General features: G+C 43.7%; 1 protein-coding gene across 2 annotated transcripts in view; it reads left to right on the top strand.

The window, feature by feature from the left end:
* Positions 1 to 19,789, top strand: part of ARHGAP42 (Rho GTPase activating protein 42) — a 426,935-nt gene that overhangs the window by 336,703 nt on the left and 70,443 nt on the right. For both annotated transcript variants that reach the window (XM_068266846.1, XM_068266847.1), the window contains exon 7: positions 16,899 to 17,003. In XM_068266846.1, coding sequence (XP_068122947.1) covers positions 16,899 to 17,003 — 105 coding nt within the window. The remainder of the gene's footprint in view (positions 1 to 16,898; positions 17,004 to 19,789) is intronic.

Raw genomic sequence — 19,789 nt, forward strand, 5'->3', positions numbered from 1 at the left:
CAGTGCTCCATGCACATTATCAGAGCCTTTATCAATGTCCTGCTTTGTAGTAGCCTTTTAATGAGGTGTGACATATGCATGCGATACGTTTCCATGGCGCCCTTGTAATGGAGAGGCCATGAGATTACGGGTCTGCCTGGAGAATAATAAGTGGACGCAGCCCACTTTACGTTATTTTCTTGAAATAGCGCAATAATCAATCTCCATTCCTAGGAGGTCACTCTTGTGGACGTTCTGAGAAGCAATATGGATTCATCTTTTCATTCATTAATTAACGACGCAGATATTAATTAAGCTTTTCCAGAAGTCCCACTACCGGAGCGAGCTTGCCTGGCAACCGGCGTAATTCCTACTGGCTCGCACCTCCATGCTTCCCATGATGCCTTGCGACATATTAATACTAGCCTCCTGCCCCTCGACCCCTTATTATGACAACCGCAATAAGAATAAAATGTATCTGCAGAGTAAACATATCACTAAGGGCGGGTTCACACTGCAAGAGCTTTTTCTAAGCGTTTGTAATTTTAGAAGCTCTTCCTGATGTAATGCTATGAGTTTGTTCTCACTTGAGCAACGTGATTTTATAAAAATCCCCCATAGCATTGCATTAGCAAGAGCTTTTCAAATCACTAGCGCTAAAAAAGCTCATTCAGTGTGAACCAAGCCTTACTGGGGATACCAGATGTTATATAGGACCAATTAAAACATTTGTATATGGTATCCACTGCAACTCAGCCTCTAGTCCAGGCATGTCCAAAGTCCGGCCCGGGGCCAAATGTGCCCACCGAGATTTTCCTGTTGGCCCCTAAAGATCTCTACAGTTTTTTATTCCATGCGGCCCGCAGGCCGTAGCAGTGGTGCCACATGCAGGGACCACCTTGTTTCACTGCCCTGCTTCCCCCTTTGCCTACCTGTAGGCTACCAGCCACCACTGTAGCAGTAGCAGCCACTGTGCCAGCAGCAGTAACAGCCACTGATTGGCATTCACCACTACGCCAGCATCATAAACCGTCACTGGTTAGCAGCTGCACTATGCTAGTAGCAGTAACCGCCTCTGACTAGCAGCTGCCACTGTGCCAGCAGCAGTAACAGCCACTGATTGGCATCCACCACTATGCCAGCATCATAAACCGTCACTGGTTAGCAGCTGCACTATGCTAGTAGCAGTAACCGCCACTGACTAGCAGCTGCCACTATGCCAGCAGCAGTAACAGCCACTGTCTAGCAGCTGCCACTATGCCAGCTGCAGTAACAGCCACTGATTAGCAGCTACCACTGTGAAAGCAGCTGTAACAGCCACTGATTAGCAGCCTCCACTGTGCCAGCAGCAGTAACAGCCACTGATTAGCAGCTGCCACTGTGCCAGCAGCAGTAACAGCCACTGATTAGCAGCTACCACTGTGCCAGCAGCAGTAACAGCCACTGATTAGCAGCCACCACTATGCAAGCAACCGTAACAGCTACTGATAAGCAGCTGCCACTGTGCCAGCAGCAGTCACAGACACTGATTAGCAGCTGCCACTCTGCCAGCAGCAGGAACAGCCACTGATTAGCAGCTGCCACTATGCGAGCAGCAGTCAAAGACACTGATTAGCAGCTGCCAGTAGCAGTAACAGCCACTGATTAGCAGCTGCCTCTATGCGAGCAGCAGTCAAAGACACTGATTAGCAGCTGCCACTGTGCCAGCAGCAGTAACAGCCACTGATTATCAGCTGCCACTGTGCCAGCAGCAGTCACAGACACTGATTAGCAGCTGCCACTGTGCCAGCAGCAGTAACAGCCACTGATTAGCAGCTGCCACTCTGCCAGCAGCAGTAACAGCCACTGATTAGCAACTGCCAGTAGCAGTAACAGCCACTCATTGGCAGCTGCCAGTGTGCCATCAGCAGTAGCAGCCACTGATTAGCGGCCACCACTGTGCCAGGAGCAGTAACAGCCACTGATTAGCAGCTGCCACTGTCCCAGCAGCAGTAAAAGCCACTGATTAGCAGCCGCCACCCTGCCAGCAGCAGCAACTGCCACTTTGCTAACTGCATACGGTATAGGAGTTATTTCCTATGGAAATGTTTTATTTGACAAGATATCACAGGCAAGCAGCAAACATTTAATTTCGGTAGTTCGGCCCCCTAGCACTCAAGAACGGTGATATGGCCCTTTGCCTAAAAAGTTTGAACAACCCTACTCTAGTCTGATATACTGTAATAAAAGTCTGTTATCATAAATTCCCTCTGCCCTCACGTAACACTAATTAGGGACCCCCTCAGCAGCAGGACCGAATTACTCGCAAGGCAACTGTCTCAGGCTTTGTGGGACAAAAAGACCTTATTATTATTGATTTATGTAGTACCATCATCTTCTGATGGGACCCCCAAACTGCAGAGCGGGGAGCATCCAGTCTCTATGGATCCAGCAGCATCTCTGATCATGTGACCTGCCGGCTTGTACCGGCAGCCTGTTTTAGACGTTTGGTCCTCATCAGTGCATGGCAGGGATTGATATGCACTGATGAGGACCAAAAGTCAAAAACAGGCTGTCTGCATGTGGGGCTGATGTGGCTCTGTAAAATGTATAGGCTATAGGCTGACTATACACCAACGCATTTGGATGTAAGCCTGGCTTCAGGGGGGTAAAGGCCATATCAATCCCTGCCATGCACTGATGAGGACCAGAAGTCCAAAACAGGCTAACTGCATGTGGGGCTGATGTGGCTCTGTAAAATGTATAGGCTATAGGCTGACTATACACCAACGCCTTTGGATGTGAGCCTGGCTTCAGGGGGGTAAAGGTCATATCAATCCCTGCAATGCACTGATGAGGACCAGAAGTCCAAAACAGGCTGTCTGCATGTTGGGTTGAAATCACACTTGTATAGCGCTGCAATTTTCATTTGTTTTTTAAGCGTGTTTTACCGCAATTATGGGTGTGATAAGTGGTCTCGATTACAATTCCTGACAATTGAAAAACTAAAAAAAAAGAACAGGAAGTTTTTCATAAGGGTAAAACGCATACAAAACGCATATGCGTTTTGTATATGCGAACCGCAACCACATTAAAATGCACGCAAATCGCATGAAAAACGCATCTGTGGTAAAAAAAAAATGCTAACGCAAACACAGTAACATACCAAAAACGCAATGACGACGCAGAAAAAACGCACCAAAAGCGCCCACAAAAAAAATGCACATGACCTAAAACGCGACCTTTCATGTTGTGTTATGTGTGCACCTACCTTCAGGCTGAATACTGACCTCACGATGCACTAAGATGGATCCCAGTGACGTCTCACGACAACGAGCGCTTACCGATCCATCCTCCCGCCGGCAGGTACATGTAACGGCACACGATGGGCCCACAAGAGTGTTCTCTGTAAATTACATATTTTCTTCACATAAGAAATTAAAAGGTGAAAAAAAGCCTTTGTATTTTGCTAGTAATTACTCTAAATATATGTGGCATTTAGAATTTTAGTTAACTTTGATAGTTGTCCTTTAAAGAGAGTCTGAAAAGCCTAAAAAATTACCTCTTTTTAATAGCCAGTCCTCTTCAGCATTAATGCCATCGCTGAAACGCCGTATCCCTGCAGCAGAACGAGGCCTTAATCACCCCGAAATCCCCGGGGCAAAAATCCACGACTTTCCAGGTCATGGATTTTGCTGCCCAGGGAGGCAGAGCTTTGTGCTGTAGCTCTGCCTCCAGTCCAGTCAATCCCTGCGGATCTCCGCCTCTCCCCGCCCCTCTCAGGGAAAGAAGACTGAAGACTCCACAAAGCTCTGCCTCTACCAGGAAGGAGCCCCACGAATTTTGCCCCAGGGATTTCGGGGTGATTAAGGCCTCATTTTGCTGCGTGAATGTGGACATTTCAGCTATGGCATTAAAGGGGAAAGAGGCGCCCAGGAAAGAAAAATGCAGATAAGAATAAAATAAGATTAAAAACAAATAAAAAGAAAAAAAGTGAGGTGGCTCACATCAATGAAGACAAGTTCACATATTAATAGAATTTGATTGCACTGGCAACGCGTTTCGTGGGTGCATACCCACTTCCTCGAGCCAAATAGCAGTGCCTAATAGTGCTTGTAGCCACAAATAATGCGCCTCTGGTTAATGCTGGCTATTAAAACAGGTAATTTTTTAGGCTTCAGACTCTCTTTAAAAAGAAACTCCAACCAAGAATTGAACTTTATCCCAATCAGTAGCTGATACCCCCTTTTACATGAGAAATCTATTCCTTTTCACAAACAGACCATCAGGGGGTGCTGTATGACTGATATTGTGGTGAAACCCCTCAAACAAGAAACTATGAGGACCGTGGTACTCCTGGCAGTTTCCTGTCTGTGAACCTTGCTGCATTGTGGGAAATAGCTGTTTACAGCTGTTCCCAACTGCCAAAAAAGCATGCAGCAGCTACATCACCTACCAACAGTAAAAATGTCACCATGTAATAAATGCCAGAATGTAAATCAGGGATTTAAAAGATTTTACAATGGGCAAACACTGACTAAATCATTAATACATAATGATTGTAAAAATGAAGCACTTTTTTTATTACATTATTTTCACTGGCGTTCCTCTTTTGAGGCTGTTCAGTCCATTTTTCTGGGTGGCTTCTGTCTCACTCAACAGCCCGGCCAAGTTGCGCTTCGCTGCATGAGCGCAGTCTGGTCAGGCCACTCCCCTGTTGCGCTCCCGTCTAGGGAGACAGCGAGAGACTGAGCGGCCTCAAGCCTAAGAAAGTTCCAGGTAAGTATAGAACCTGAGGGTCACTTTAAAGATCTGATCTGCTGTGGCGGTCTTATGTCATCGTGCGTCTCCAAATGTTCACATAATCAAACGCCTGTACCCATGTCGTGAGATCACGGGAACGGTCGCTCGTCACTCAAAGAAAATTGTCGGCTTTCTGAAAAATTGCATAGTGGGTACAGGCCCTAAACCTGCGCTCCCTCTTTCTCTTTCCCCTCTTATGCAGCTGAAGCAACACGTCTGTGGATGATCTATCTGGGTCAGGAAGATGAATTATTCCTCTCGGTAGAAGTGGGAGGGAATCCAACAAGATCTATCGGTTGTTTTTTTACTACACTTTTTGTTTGTTCAGAAATGTCCATCACACTAATTAGGTCACTACTGAAGATCTTTCATTAGAGATAGCATCCTTTACATATTAATTTGTCCAGTTTAATTGCCATCTTGACATTTATAGAAAGATTAAAAAAAATAAATAAACTAGCTGCGGCACGTTATAAGTAAATGCGTGCATGTTTACGGCATGGGATTTTGAAGCCTATTGAAATTCAATGAAATGCCTTTACTCTGGATTGTCTCATGCAGTTGTAGCACCCTCTAGTGGCCAAAATGTATAAATCACTGAGAGCTGGATGATGAGAGAATACTTTTCAGGCTGAAATGGATCTCAGCTGTACAGATGGAAGAAATATTCTGACTTTTCGACATTTATGTTTTCAATATCCCATCCTCCCCTAACTTGTGCTTTACAGAGATACCTTAATCAAGGGATTGAACTTCATCCCAATCAGTAGCCGGTACCCCCCTCTCCCCTAAGAAATATTTACATTTTTTCGAATAGATAATCAGGGAAGTTTGTATGTCTGATCTGATGTTGTGGTGAAACCCCTCCCACAGAGTGATGTCATGACCAATGGTCCTGACAGTTTGCTATGCGCGAACCTTGTTGCATTGTGGGAAATAACAACTTTTTCCAACTGCCAAGCAACCAGTATCTCCCTCTATGCATAGAACTCTGAGGCTGGGAACACACTAGGCAGTGCGTGAAAGTTTGCATTTTGCTGCATATGCGTTTGTGCGTTCTCAGTGCGTTTTCAGCTTGCATATAAAAAATCGTATACGCATTTTGTATGCGTTTTTGATATGTGTTTTATGGTAATCAACAGGAAGTGGAAATACATCGTCGAACTGGTTTGTTTTTGTTTTTTGGTTTGTTTTTTTAAGAACGCATTACAAAACGCATACAAATTGCACAAAAACGCAACACCTCTGCATCACCGTTGACATTTATTATGTGGATTTTAGATGCATTTTGGAAAAAGATGCAGCAAGTCCTGCGTTTTAAAAAAGCACATTGCAGAACGCAAACATATGCGTTTTTGCCACGCGGCTCATTATGTGCATTTTCCGCTGAGTTTTTCCGCTAGTGTTTCTGCCTAGTGTGTTCCTACCCTCAGTAACAAACATTCCCTACAGATCTCCTGGCAGAACTAAAGATGTCAGCAAAGATGTAAAATTGCTGAGCGCAGGCAGCACATGGCAGTTTTACCAATACTTGCAGAAGGCACATAACGCATGTTGCACAAATAGCAACCTATGTTTCCTAGGTATCAGGCGTTACACTAGCAATGTTTGCTGTGCAAGTAGTGTAACGTCCTCATTTCTAGCAATGAATGTGTAACCTAGGTAAGGCGAGTTGTGCTATATGCGTAGTGCACATTATGTACCTTGTATAAGTATGCCTTGCACCGCCTGCGCACAGCAACTTTACTTAAATTTAGCGAATCAACACCTTGATATGGTAGTATTATAGACTGCTTACTGACTAAGGGCTGGTGCACACCAAGTGCGCTTCTGGTCGCTTTTAAAAACGCTAGCGCTTTGAGAAGCGCTTGGCTAATGTATTTGAATGGGATGGATCACACCAGAGCAATGTGAGTTTCTCCCAAACGCAAACTCGGGTCCTGCCGCATTTCTGCGCTTTTCTAAGGCGATTCAGCCTCAATGTTGAGTATAGGAAAGTGGAAAATCGCTCGGAAAAGTGTTAGATCAGAGGGATTTTCCAAGGTTTTTGTTACAGAAGCTGTTCAGCTACAGCTTTACTGTAAGAAAAAAATAAAAAAAAACGCTACATCAAAATGCTCCAAAATTCGCTAAGCATGATTAGAAAATCGCTAGGTACATGCCTAGAATCGCTGTGAAAAATCACTTCAAAAAGCGCTGATCGTTTGCGATTACGCTAGCGTTTTTTGGTGTGCACTGGCCCATACACAGGAGACGTACACCAGCATAGTAAATGAGAAAGTGTTTCAATCAGGTATATACGGAATGCCTCCAAAAAAATCAGCCTTATCAGGAAATTCACTATACGTCATTTAAGTGAGTATTATGTACGTTGTCAGTAGTGAAAAGTTATTTGTAAACTATTATGCGGGTGAAACTCAAAAAATTAGAATACCATGCAAAAGTTAATTTATATCAGTAATTTAGGCCTCTTTCACACCAAGACGTTGTGTTGTAGGGGACGTTAAGGACGCATAACGTGCCCCTAACCCAAGGCATGGTGGTGTTGAAGTTGGACGTCAGATTGAGCCGTGTTATGAGGCTCTTGGGGCTATCCTGGGAAGTTTGGATCTTTTCAATGATTCGGATGATTCGAATCGGATCATTGAAAAGATCCGGATCTTTGAACCGAATCTTTGAATCATTTTACGCAGGAAGCAGGGGTGCAGCAGAGTGAGAGGTGCAGGAGAATGAGGGCACATTGAGGGTGCTAATGGGGAAGGGAGAGATGCAGCAGGAAGATTGTGCTTGTGCACAGAAGCTGCAGTTCCTGTTTCTTCCAGACATCCACTGTGAACCGAATCCTTCATTGTGATGATCTGGAGAATTCGACTCCCAAAAAAAGATCCGGATCAAAGATCCGAATCGTTCATGATCTGGACAACACTACAGTGCAGTGAATATTAATTAGCCATGTTGCTGCTAGCGACTCTCCCCTTACTGAGCATGTGCAAACAGTCTAACGCAGCTAAAACTACATATAACGCACAGCATGCTGCACTTTCTTTGAACGTCCAGCGTTACACTGTAACGCAACGTGGGCTCTGTGAACAGCCCATTGATTTTTCATTACTGTGAGTTGGGCTGCGTTACAGGCTGCTCTAATGTGCGCCTGTAACGTCCCACTGTGAAAGCAGCCTTAAGGGGATACTGTAGGAGGGTCGGGGGGGAAATGAGTTGAACTTACCCGGGGCTTCTAATGGTCCCCCACAGACATCCTGTGCCCGCGCAGCCACCCACCGATGCTCCGGCCCCGCCTCCGGGTCACTTCTGGAATTTCAGACTTTAAAGTCAGAAAACCACTGCGCCTGCGTTGCCGTGTCCTTGCTCCCGCTAATGTCACAAGGAGCATACTGCGCATGCACAGACCATACTGGGCATGTGCAGTACACTCCTGTGACGTCAGTGGGAGCGATGACACGGCAACGCAGGTGCAGTGGTTTTCAGACTTTAAAGTCTGAAATTCCAGATATGAACAGGAGGCGGGGCCGGAGCATCGGTGAGTGGCTGCGCGGCACAGGATGTCTGCGGGGTACCATTAGAAGTCCCGGGTAAGTTCAACTCATTTTCCCCCGCCCCCCTACAGTATCCCTTTAACCTTTCCAGCGTTTCATTGACGCATGATTTTTGTAACTTCAGAGGTACAATTTTTTTAAAGTGTCTGTTTATATTGTAAGCATTGTTGTGGAAAGCTTGCAAGTTGCGGGTTTGCAGGATGTCTGCAAGCACGCATACAATATAACCCCCCCCCCCCCCCCCCCCCCTTTTTTTTTTTTTTTTAATTAATTTTTTTGCTTTTACTTTGCTACCATGGACAGTAGTGCTGCCCATAGTTTTCTGTTTTTTTCTTTTCACTTAGAATTCTTTATATTGGATCTAATACAGAGGTTTGCATTGCGTCCAAAACAAAAACTTTGAATTGTGGCCAAATTTGATGACACTGTGTGTGCCTGACACCAGGGGGTGCACTCTGCATCATCAGAGGGGACATGTGATTGCTGAGGCACAGGAAGCAACGATCGACGGGAAGACATTGGGTATGCGCTCGCAGGGAAGCCGTGAGGTGGCGGCGAGGGATCCCGCACAGCAGTGACACCGCAGGTGAGTAATAGCAATTGCTGGATGAGCCTGACTCGTCCTTATCGTTACTAGCTAGTTTTTTATGAATGACTCAGGCTCATCCATACCACTAAGAAGGTTAAAGGGTAAAACTAATATATGGAATATGAACCCTTTGCAGGTGTTTTGGATTAATTAGCTGATTAGAATCTGACATGTTAAGTCTAGAATATTGAACATTTTCACAATTTTCTAATGGTCTGAGATTTTGAATTGGGGGTTCTGATAAGCTGTAAGGCCCAGTGCACACTGAGCGGTTTTAGGTGTGATCCGCCGGCCGCATCCGCATGTAAATACGCTTGGCTAATGTATTTCAATGGGATGGTGCACACCGGCGGTTTGAGGTTTGTAGCAAACCGCAAACGTGCCTCCTGCTGCACGTTTACGGTTTGCAGAAGCGTTTCTGCCTCAATGTAAAGAATAGGAAAACTGCAAACTGCTCTAAAAAACGCAACATCAGAGCGGTTTTCCAGGCGTTTTTGTTACAGAAGCTGTTCAGTAACAGCTTTTACTGTAACAATATGTGTAATCTGCTACACAAAAACGCACCTAAAACCGCTAAGTATGTTTAGAAAACCTCTCTGAACATACCTAGAATGGCTCTGAAATCCGCTCCCAAAACTGCTTACGTATTGCGGATCTGCTAGCGGTTTTGGTGTGCACTGGGCCTAAGCCATAATCATCAAACTTATAATAAATGAAGGCTTGAAATATCTCGTTCTGCATGTAATGAGTCTATTTCATATACCTATTAGTTTTACCTTTTAAGTTGAATTACTGAAATAAAGGGACTTTTGCACAATATTCCAATTTTTCGAGTCACACAAATAAAAAAGCTTGCACTATGGATGTGCCGAACCCGACCCCTGAAACTTTTTCTGAACAGGAATTTAGAAATCAAAATCACTTTTAGGGCCCATTCACACTAGAGCGTTTTGAAAGCGCTAGTGCTATGATACCCTATGGACCTGTTCTTACTTGGGCGATTTGTGTTAATCACCAGCGATTAACACAAATCGCCAAACACAATCGCGTAGCCTGCACCATTATCAGGCGATTTCCCGGCGATCGCGTTTCAGTGCTATAGAAGCGCTAAATGAGATCGTGGGAAAATCGCTGCAGTGTCCAGTGATTTTTCTGCGTTAAATCGTGGAAAAATCACTATCACATCGCCGGCGGTTTGCGCTTTCAAGTGCGAATGGGGCCTAAATGTTTTTGTAGTGATTCTTGCAGCGGTTTCTGGAGCGATTGCAGGTGATTTTCGAACATTTTTGTTTTTTAAGTCATACAAAGTGATTTTGCAGCGCTTCAATGAAGAGAAAAAACGCTCCACAAAATGCTGCGTTCACTGCAATTGGGAAATCGGGTAATCTCAATCGCTACTGTGGGATCACCTCCATTGACTTTCGGTAACTTAGCTTCTGGAATTGTTGCTAAAAAGGCTGCAAAAAAGCTCTAGTGGGCACCAGACCGAAAGCTTCCTTGAGGCCTCTGTCACATCTAGAACACGTGCAGGAGCCATTTCCTGCACACGTTGAATAGCCTGCGGCGTGTCGTCGGGATGCTGCGGTTCAACGCAATCAGCGGCGGTAGCTATTAATTCACCTGAAGGGAAAACGCCAGCTCCCGACGATAAAAAGCTTCCAGGTGCATCGTACCGCAACGCATCGAAACGCAGCGTCGGGTGTCAAAGGTAAAATGAAAGTCTATGGACATTTATTTTACCTTGGTTAACGCAAAGTTTCGAGTTGAAATGCAGATAAAGGGCTCTAGTGTGAAAGAGCCCTGAGTGGAAACACATTTTTTTCCCTCAGCATTTGTCAGACTTCCCTCCAGAATGTGGCAGAGGATGATTCACACATCCATGTATTGGAGAGAAACACTCAACTCTGTAAACTAACTATTAACAACAAACTGCTGTAGCATGTGATGCTAGCAGTGCTGTTGAACTTCATCACCTTTTTACGTATAATAGGGCCCTGCAGGACCTGGCCTTGATAGCGTGTATACAATACAAGTATCACTCAGAAACACATCTTGCCCTCCCTTCTCTCTCTATTCTTCCATATCGGTTATACCAGGCTGACAAGTGCCCCCCTAACTGCCATGCTGCACAGCGCACAAAAAGCCACTGCCTCAGGAAACAGAGCCTGTCCCACTTGAAGATTCCCTTAACAAACTGGGTTGAGTGCTGAAGTAAGAGGTTAAACAAACTCCCTCATAATCTTTCCTGCTGGGAAATAGCGGGGAATAATAGCCTTTGTTTTATTTGATAGATTTTCTCTGCATTTTTCCTCTCAGAAGGCCTGACTTGCTGTATGCTGTGATCTGCTGCCATCTAGTGGTGGTCGGTTTTGTTGCTGAATAGAGTGGTTTTTAGTTTAATTTATTAGGATTTGTGTTAAAATATTTATAAAACTAGGGTTTTTTTTCCATTCAATTAGGAAAATAAGAGCAAGAAAGAAAGATCTGCTATATTTGATTTCTACCTGTTTGACTGGCAAGTTTAAGTTAGATCCCATTTTACTGCTATGTAGTAAAGATAAGATTATTTGAGTTTATACAGAGAATTGGGCCTAGTTATTGTTTACTGGTGACATGTGACATGATGAGATAGACATATGTATGTACAGTGCTAAGCACACAAATATGCTGTGTTCCTTTTCTTCTTTCTCTGCCTGAAAGAGTTAATATTTTTTTCTTAAATAGGTCCCTATATGTTCCTTATTTTTTTTTTTTTTTTACCTGGTCTGGGTGCCTTTGCCTAGCTGTAGAAATTGTCCGGTGACAGGGATCATGGGATTTTTTTTAATAGAGTATCACGCTTCTGTCAGCATGAAAATAACAGAAATTTTTGGATAATATAGGGACACTATGACCAGAAGGTAATTGAACCGCCCCCCCCCCCCCTCTCTCTTTTAAGAGTTAGTTTATATAGTGATGTATGCCTGTTGTCTAGGTGATGCTTGCTGTGGCAGTAGGGAGGGAAAATAGAAACTGAACTGGGTTAAAAAGAAAAGGGCAGAAGCAATGTCACTTTTAGCATCTCAGAATCAGTATGAATTTATTTTCCCAAGCACCACTGGGTCATGCACGGCATTGCACATGGCACATGCTGGGCTTAAAGTGAACCAGAGACGAAGCACCCTCATGTATTTTACCATATATATCAGTGAGGACATTAGAGAAAACACCTACCCTGCTCTCTGTTACTTTTTTAACTGTTCAGCTTGCTTCTTGGCAGGCATGATAAAATCCCCGACTGAGCATTCAGTCTGGCTTTGCTCAGGAATCATTATAGCTGAGTCTGTGTTCTCTGTTGTCTTTTCAAGCCCAAGCCTGCCCCCTGCTGGCTCTGCTCAGGAATCATTATAGCTGAGTCATTATAGCAAAGCCAGACTGAATGCTCGGTCGGGGATTTTATCAGGGCCGATTAGAAGCAAGCTGAACAGTTAAAAATGAAACAGACAGCAGGGTAGGTGTTTTCTCTAATGTACCCACTGATATATATGGTAAATACATGAGGGTGCTTTGTCTCTGGTTCCCTTTAAAGCGGATCCAAGATGAAAAACTAACTATAACATGTAACTTGTCTATATATCTTATCTAAAGTTTAGATAGTTTACTCAGCAAATCTAGCTGCAACCAGCTTCAACAGCATTTGATTATTTCTTCCTGTGATACAATGACAGCAGCCATGTTTTGCTTGTCATTACACACAAGTAAGCTGCTCTGCATCTCTGGACCTCAGCCTGTGAAAACTTCACTCCCCTCTGCCTCTGAAATCTCTGGCTAGTAACACCTCCTCCTCCTCCTGCCCAGACTGAGCTCCCATGAGCCCTTGTAACTAAGGCTCAGAGTGCCTAGGCGCTGGAGAAGCTGTGGACGTGGCTTGTTTAGTTTATAGGGAACTAGAGTATTAAAACAAACCAAAAAAAGTATTTGGCTTGAGGAGTGCCCTATAAACTACATGAAAGGAACACAATTATTCAATGAGTAAAAGTTTATTTCGGATAACCTTTAAGAGACACACAATGTTCAGCAGTGCAGAGAAACAGTAAAGATGGAAACCAGCAGAATTTTTTTTTTCATTTCACATTTCTCCTAAATCTGACCGCGAATACAGGATAGGTCAGTTAAATAAGTAATTTCTTAATGGATGTTTTTATTTTTCAGTTAATATGGAGTTTCAGGGGCCTCAAAGTCTTAATATATTAAAATCACATTCAGAGGTTTAACTACTGGGGGTTCAGGCCTTGCAGCTACAGCAGGGCCCAGGGCTGTGGGGGACCCAGCTGCTTACCATTCCTCATTCCAATGCAGGGGCCCCCCTCCAAAGCAGGTGTTGCTGGGACCACACTTGTTATAGGTGGAAAGAGTCATGGTGGTTGCAGTGCTGTGGCGTACGTACGAAAAGGGCGTCGGGAAAAAAGGGCGCGTGGTATAAACGATAAATGGAAATATCGTTTATAGAAATTATTGTGTAGAATTTCGTTTATAAATAGTGATTTAAAAATGTATAAATCACTAAATAATGTGTATGAGATCGGCAATTCTTAAAACGTTAATCTTCCCTGTTTGTAAAGTGAAACTTATATTTTCGTTTATTAAAAACCCTCCCTGTACCTATCCCTAACCCCTAGACCCCCTGTTGGTGCCTAAACCTAAGACCCCCCTGTTGGTGCCTAACCCTAAGACCCCCCTGTTGGTGCCTAACCCTAAGACCCCCCTGTTGGTGCCTAACCCTAAGACCCCCCTGTTGGTGCCTAAACCTAAGACCCCCCTGTTGGTGCCTAAACCTAAGACCCCCCTGTTAGTGCCTAAACCTAAGACCCCCCTGTAGGTGCCTAACCCTAAGACCCCCCTGTAGGTGCCTAACCCTAAGACCCCCCTGTAGGTGCCTAACCCTAAGACCCCCCTGTAGGTGCCTAACCCTAAGACCCCCCTGTTAGTGCCTAAACCTAAGACCCCCCTGTTAGTGCCTAAACCTAAGACCCCCCTGTAGGTGCCTAAACCTAAGACCCCCTGTTGGTGCCTAAACCTAAAACCCCCTATGGATAATAATATTTTACAGACATGAATAAATAAAGAATGTAAAGAAAAAAAATGTAAATTATTTTTTTGGGTGGATAATAATGTGTTAGAAATGTTTTAGAAATAGTGATTTATTATCTTCATAAACGTTATTCGTCACGGGCTCATTTTGTAAACTTAAATCATCACAAACATAGTTATAAATCCTTAAAAATCTCCGGGCGCCGTTATAAATCCTTAAAAATCTCCGGCGCCTTATTTTCCCCGTTCAGCGCCCATTAAACGATATTTATAATGAAAGTGAATGGGGCGCCCTTTTTGTCCACTTGTCTCATGCGCCCAAATCTACTGCTTCCGTGCTGTGTGTGTCTCGGCGGATGGGTGCCCTGACTGTGCAGGCCACCACAGGAGGAAGGCTTTGTGACCGGGGGGCAGTATATGAAGTGTCATCCCTGATTACGCTCATCAGGAAGTGGAGCAGAGACACAGGTCATGTCATACAACCGATCTATGGAGTCTCACTTTCAGACAACATACACACATTAAAGACTATCTCTGGGCCAAAAAAAAAAAAGTTTGAATGCGTGTATTTAGTCTGCACTCTGCATACAGTTAAAAATGGCGCAGAGTGAAAAATGGCGCACCGTTCCGCCGATCATAAAACGCTATTTACTGTTTTAATGTAAATACATTAAAAAGGTAAATAGCGTTTTATAAAACATTTATAAGCAGAACGGTGCGCCATTCAAAAATGCAGGGGGGGGGGGGGGGGGCTAGTTAGGCAGCCGGGATCGGGGAGAGAGGCAGCGGGACACTAGGCAGCAGGGCGGAGGGAGTAGGATTAGGTGGAGGGAGGATTAGGTAGCATTGGCATACATTACCTTGTCCCCGCCGTCGATCGCTCCCTCACTTCATAGTTAGCTTGCAGGAGTCCTGCATCCAGCCAATCACCATGCGGAAACTGAAGCCGCATGGTGATTGGCTGAATGCAGGACTACAGCAAACTAACAGAAGAAGTGAAGGAGCGATTGCCGGCAGGGACAAGGTAATGTATGCCAATGCTACCTAATCGTCCCTCCACCTAATCCTCCTCCCTCCGCCCCGCTGCCTAGTGTCTCGCTGCCTCTCTCCCCGATCCCTGCTGCCTAACATTTGTTAAAATATAAAATGATAAATATCGTTTTATGTACATTACTGCGGCGCCACTTTTATACTGTTGGCGCTGTGCACCGTTTTTGCTTGTTGTTCCGATTTAGTCTATGCACTGTGTACAATTAGATGAACATTGTAGTAGTTAGAACAGAGGCGCGTTTATATCTGTAGTAGCTCCTCCATCTTGCTCCTCATGCTGATGCCTTGCAAGTACACCCTTAGCATTATGTCCTCCCCTTCAGCCTGTTGCCCTCCCCTGCCCCTCCCTCCCCTGCCCTCTGCCTGCCTGGATCAAATTACATCTCTTTTCACAGTGTGTAGGAGAGAGAAGAGACAGGAGAACTGCTGCAGCCTGTCTTATCATGTCTGTTTGCTATAATTCTTATTTCAGATGTCTTGTCTGCCTGCCTGTAATAGATGACATCTCTTTTCACAGTGGTTGTGGGCTGGGAGCAGAACATGAGGGGTGGAGTTATGACACCAATCCCCCAGCATCCTTAGAACCTATGGTGTGGGGGGAAAAATTACCTGGGCCCGATTTCAGAAAGGGGGCAGGGATTTAAAGACCATATGTGGTATAAGGACTCTGGGGGTGAGAGAATCACACTTTATTATGTGTTATTTAATGTACCTTGACACCATATTAGGTTTAAAGTGAACTAGAGATGAAGCACCCTCATGTATTTACCATATATATCAGTAGGAACATTAGAGAAAACGCCTACCCTTTTTTCTCTGTTTCATTCTTCACTGCTCAGTCTGCCTGTTATCAACCCTGATAAAATCCCCGACTGAGCATTCAGTCTAGCTTTGCTCAGGAATCATTATAGCTGATTCTGTCTTCTCTGATGTCTTTTCAAGCCCAAGCCTGCCCCCCTCTGGCTCTGCTATAATGACTCAGCTATAATGATTCTTGAGCAAAGCTAGATTGAATGCTCAGTCGGGGATTTATCAGGGCTGATAACAAGCAGACTGAGCAGTGAAGGATGAAACAGAGAGCAGGGTTGGTGTTTTCTTTGTTTCCACTGATATATATGGTAAAATACATGAGGGTGCCTCGTCTCTGGTTCACTTTAAAGCAAATGTTATTACTGCAGGAGAATTCTATCTGGATGTATAAGCATATTGAGGGCCTCTAAACCTAGGAAGTGAATCTGAAAAATAAAACGAGGTGGAGGAGGTGTGTAAAAATATATTAACCCACAATAAAATGTAAAATAATAAACCAGTTTGCTGTGGACTTGTACATTTCCAGAGATGCAAATTTCACAAATAAATTCCCTGCACTCATTTTTGTCTCTTCCCGCCTCCCCGTTGACGAATGCGCGTTGTTTTCTAGCATGGCACCATTTACGACTGGCGGATAACCAATATGTCCTCCGCCGCGGAGGACGAGCGAATATTTACGGCTCACAATTACAGGCTTAACAAAATCTTGTAATCTAACCACTGAGCACTCCAAATAATTTATTTGCGGCCGGCTGCTAAGGTGAAATGTTGAATTATAATGCCGGTTTTTCTCCGCCGTCGAAATCATGGATTTAAGGACAGTTTCCCTATGGAACGAATCGCCCGGCTGCTCATCTTCACGCCAAAGTCATATTTAACTTTGTTTTTTTTCTCTCTTCCCGGTAATTGAACCTTGAAGCTGCTTGCCTTTAAAACGAATGAGATCCCATTAATTGCGAGCGGCTGCTTATCTGTAGTAAATCTGGGGGCTTGCTGTTTACTTTATCCTAGCCTGCGGTATTCATTGCCTTTTTATTTGTATTTTTTATTTTCTACCTTTGCAGCTTTTGGCGTTCCTCCAGGGTCTGTTCACCTACTACCATGAGGGATACGAGCTCGCCCGAGAATTTACACCCTACAAGGAGCAGCTGCAGTTCAATCTGCAAAATGTAAGTTCATGAATAATTGAGTTTTACAAATTTATATTGATGCCAACGCTTTGCCCTTCAGAGGACATCTGTTCTTTTTTAAGGGACTCTACAGCAATTTCTTTTAGTTTTGGTTTTATATGCTCATAAGGCTTAATTCTAGCAAGGCATTTTTTTTCCTAGTGTTTATTTTTAGTCAGAAAAATATTAGATTTTGCAGATGAAAATCAGATATTTTTAGAGCTCCACCTAGTGGATTGACTGGCAAGCACAAGAAGGGTCTGGTTTTTACTGCAGTGTAGTGCAGATAGATAGATTGATAGAAAACAATAGTGCTTAAAGAGACACTGAAGCGGAAAAAAAATGATGATATTATGATTTGTATGTGTAACACAGCTAAGAAATAAAACATTAAGATCAGATACATCAGTGTAATTGTTTCCAGTACAGGAAGAGTTGAGAAACTCCAGTTGTTATCTCTATGCAAACAAGCCATTAAGCTCTCCGACTAAGTTAGTCCTGGAGAGGGCTGTTATCTGACTTTTATTATCTCAACTGTTCCTGGACTATTTACTTTTCCTCTGCTAGAGGAGAGGTCATTACTTCACAGACTGCTCTGAAAGAATCATTTTGAATGCTGAGTGTTGTGTAATCTGCACATATTATAGAATAATGCAATGTTAGAAAAAACACTATATACCTGAAAATAAAAGTATGAGAATATTTTCTTTGCTGCTAATCTTCTAGTAATTATTCATAGTACACAACCAATTCACTATATCATATTTTTTTTTTTCGCTTCAGTGTCTCTTTAAAGTGACACTGAAGCAAAAAAATTTTTATGATATTATGATTTGTGTGTGTAGTACAGCTAAGAAATAAAACATTAAGATTAGATACATCAGTCTAATTGTTTCCAGTACAGGAAGATTTAAGAAACTCCAGTTGTTATCTCTGTGCAAAAAAGCCATTAAGCTATCAGACTTTTCAAAGTCGTGGAGAGGGCTGTTTTCTGACTTTTATTATCTCAACTGTTAGTTAATTTTTTTACTTTTTCTCTGCTAGAGGAGAGGTATTTACTTCACACACTGCTCTGAAAGAATCATTTTGAATGCTGAGTGTTGTGTAATCTGCACATATTATAGAATGATGCAATGTTAGAAAAACACTTTATACCTGAAAATAAAAATATGAGAATATTTTCTTTGCTACTAATCTTCTAGTAATTATTCATAGTACACAACCAATTCACTATATCATATTTTTTTTCGCTTCAGTGTCTCTTTAAAGGACAACTGTAATGAGAGGAATATGGAGGCTGCCATATTTATTTCCTTTTAAACAATACCAGTTGCCTGACAACCCTGCTGGTCTATTTGGCTACAGTAGTGTCTGAATCACACCAGAAACAAGCATGCAGCTAATCTTATCAGATCTGACATTAATGTCAGAAACACCTGATCTGCTGCATGCTTGTTCAGGGGCTATGTCTACAAGTATTAGAGGCAGAGGATCAGCAGGATAGCCAGGCACCTTGTATTATTTAAAAAGAAAGAAATATGGCAGCCTCCATATCGCTCTCATTACAGTTGTCCTTTAAAGTGGACCTGACCTCTTGCACAGCACAGATGGAAAACATAGAGAAATGCTCCCTGTATGTATTTAGAGAGTTTAGCCTGTCTGATGCCCCCTCATCTGTGATTAATCACAAGTGTAATCTGGTCTCTCAGTTATGTCTGCTCAGGCATCTCGACAGTCCCCGGTAAAACAGCTAATTTGTAAACACAGGATGTTAACTCTATGTCTGCTTCCATGAAAGCGGGAAGGAGACACGCTGCAGATTTATTGCAGGATTGGTATCAGCTGTAACAAAGAAATGTTTTTTCTTTAAATGTTATAATGCTGTTGCTTATCTTTTAGCGCAGAGAGGAAGTTTTGGGTCCGCTGTAAAGCGTAACTCCAGGAATTTTGATATATATTCTAACTTACCGTAACACAGTCGTGTATAGACAGCACAAAGGAATAGCGCACTTTTCACAGATGTTAAAACCTGTGGCTTATATTTGTTTTTTGAAAACTGTGGTCTTTGTAAAATGTTAAAGGGAAGGTCCGAGGAGGATAAAAATAAAAAATCCTCTTCCTGGGGCTTCCTCCAGCCCCTGGCAGCTGTCCTGTGCCCTCGTAGCAGCTCCGGTGGCTCCCGGGCCCCTCCGGTGGAGAAGCCAACCTTCTCATGCGCTCCAGGATGTGGCTAACTGAGTCGCACTGACGTCAATCAGACTCTAATGCGCAGGTGCAGAGCAACTGCGCCTGCACAGTACAGTCCGGATGACATCAACGCGACTACCTGGATGCGCACTGGACGCAAGCAGGCCTCTGGTACCGGAGGGGACTCCGGGCCACCGGCGGGGAGTGGAGCTGCGGTGAGGGCACAGGGCAGCTTCCAGGGGCTGGAGGAAGCCCCAGGTAAGTGGATTTTTTATTTGTATCCTCCTCGGCTGTATCCTTTATGGACTCCATATAGTTGTATCAATGTAATTGACGAGCAACCACATTAAAATGTTTAGAAAAGAAAGAAAAGTATAGTGCGCATAGCGGAATTAGCAACACCCACGTTGCATGGGTAATGCTTGCATGACTATGTTAACCTGTGTTACACTATTTAGGTAATGCACGTTACCATAGCTACATGAGCATCACCCTTGCAATTGGGGGTTGCACTTATAGCACAGTGTGCATTACACTGGCGTATGTTGTAGTTAAAGTTTCATGTCGTAAGGCCTGGCAGATCTGTTGCCTTCCTTTAG

This window comes from Hyperolius riggenbachi, chromosome 2 (genome assembly GCF_040937935.1).
Source record: "Hyperolius riggenbachi isolate aHypRig1 chromosome 2, aHypRig1.pri, whole genome shotgun sequence".
Taxonomy (NCBI): domain Eukaryota; kingdom Metazoa; phylum Chordata; class Amphibia; order Anura; family Hyperoliidae; genus Hyperolius; species Hyperolius riggenbachi.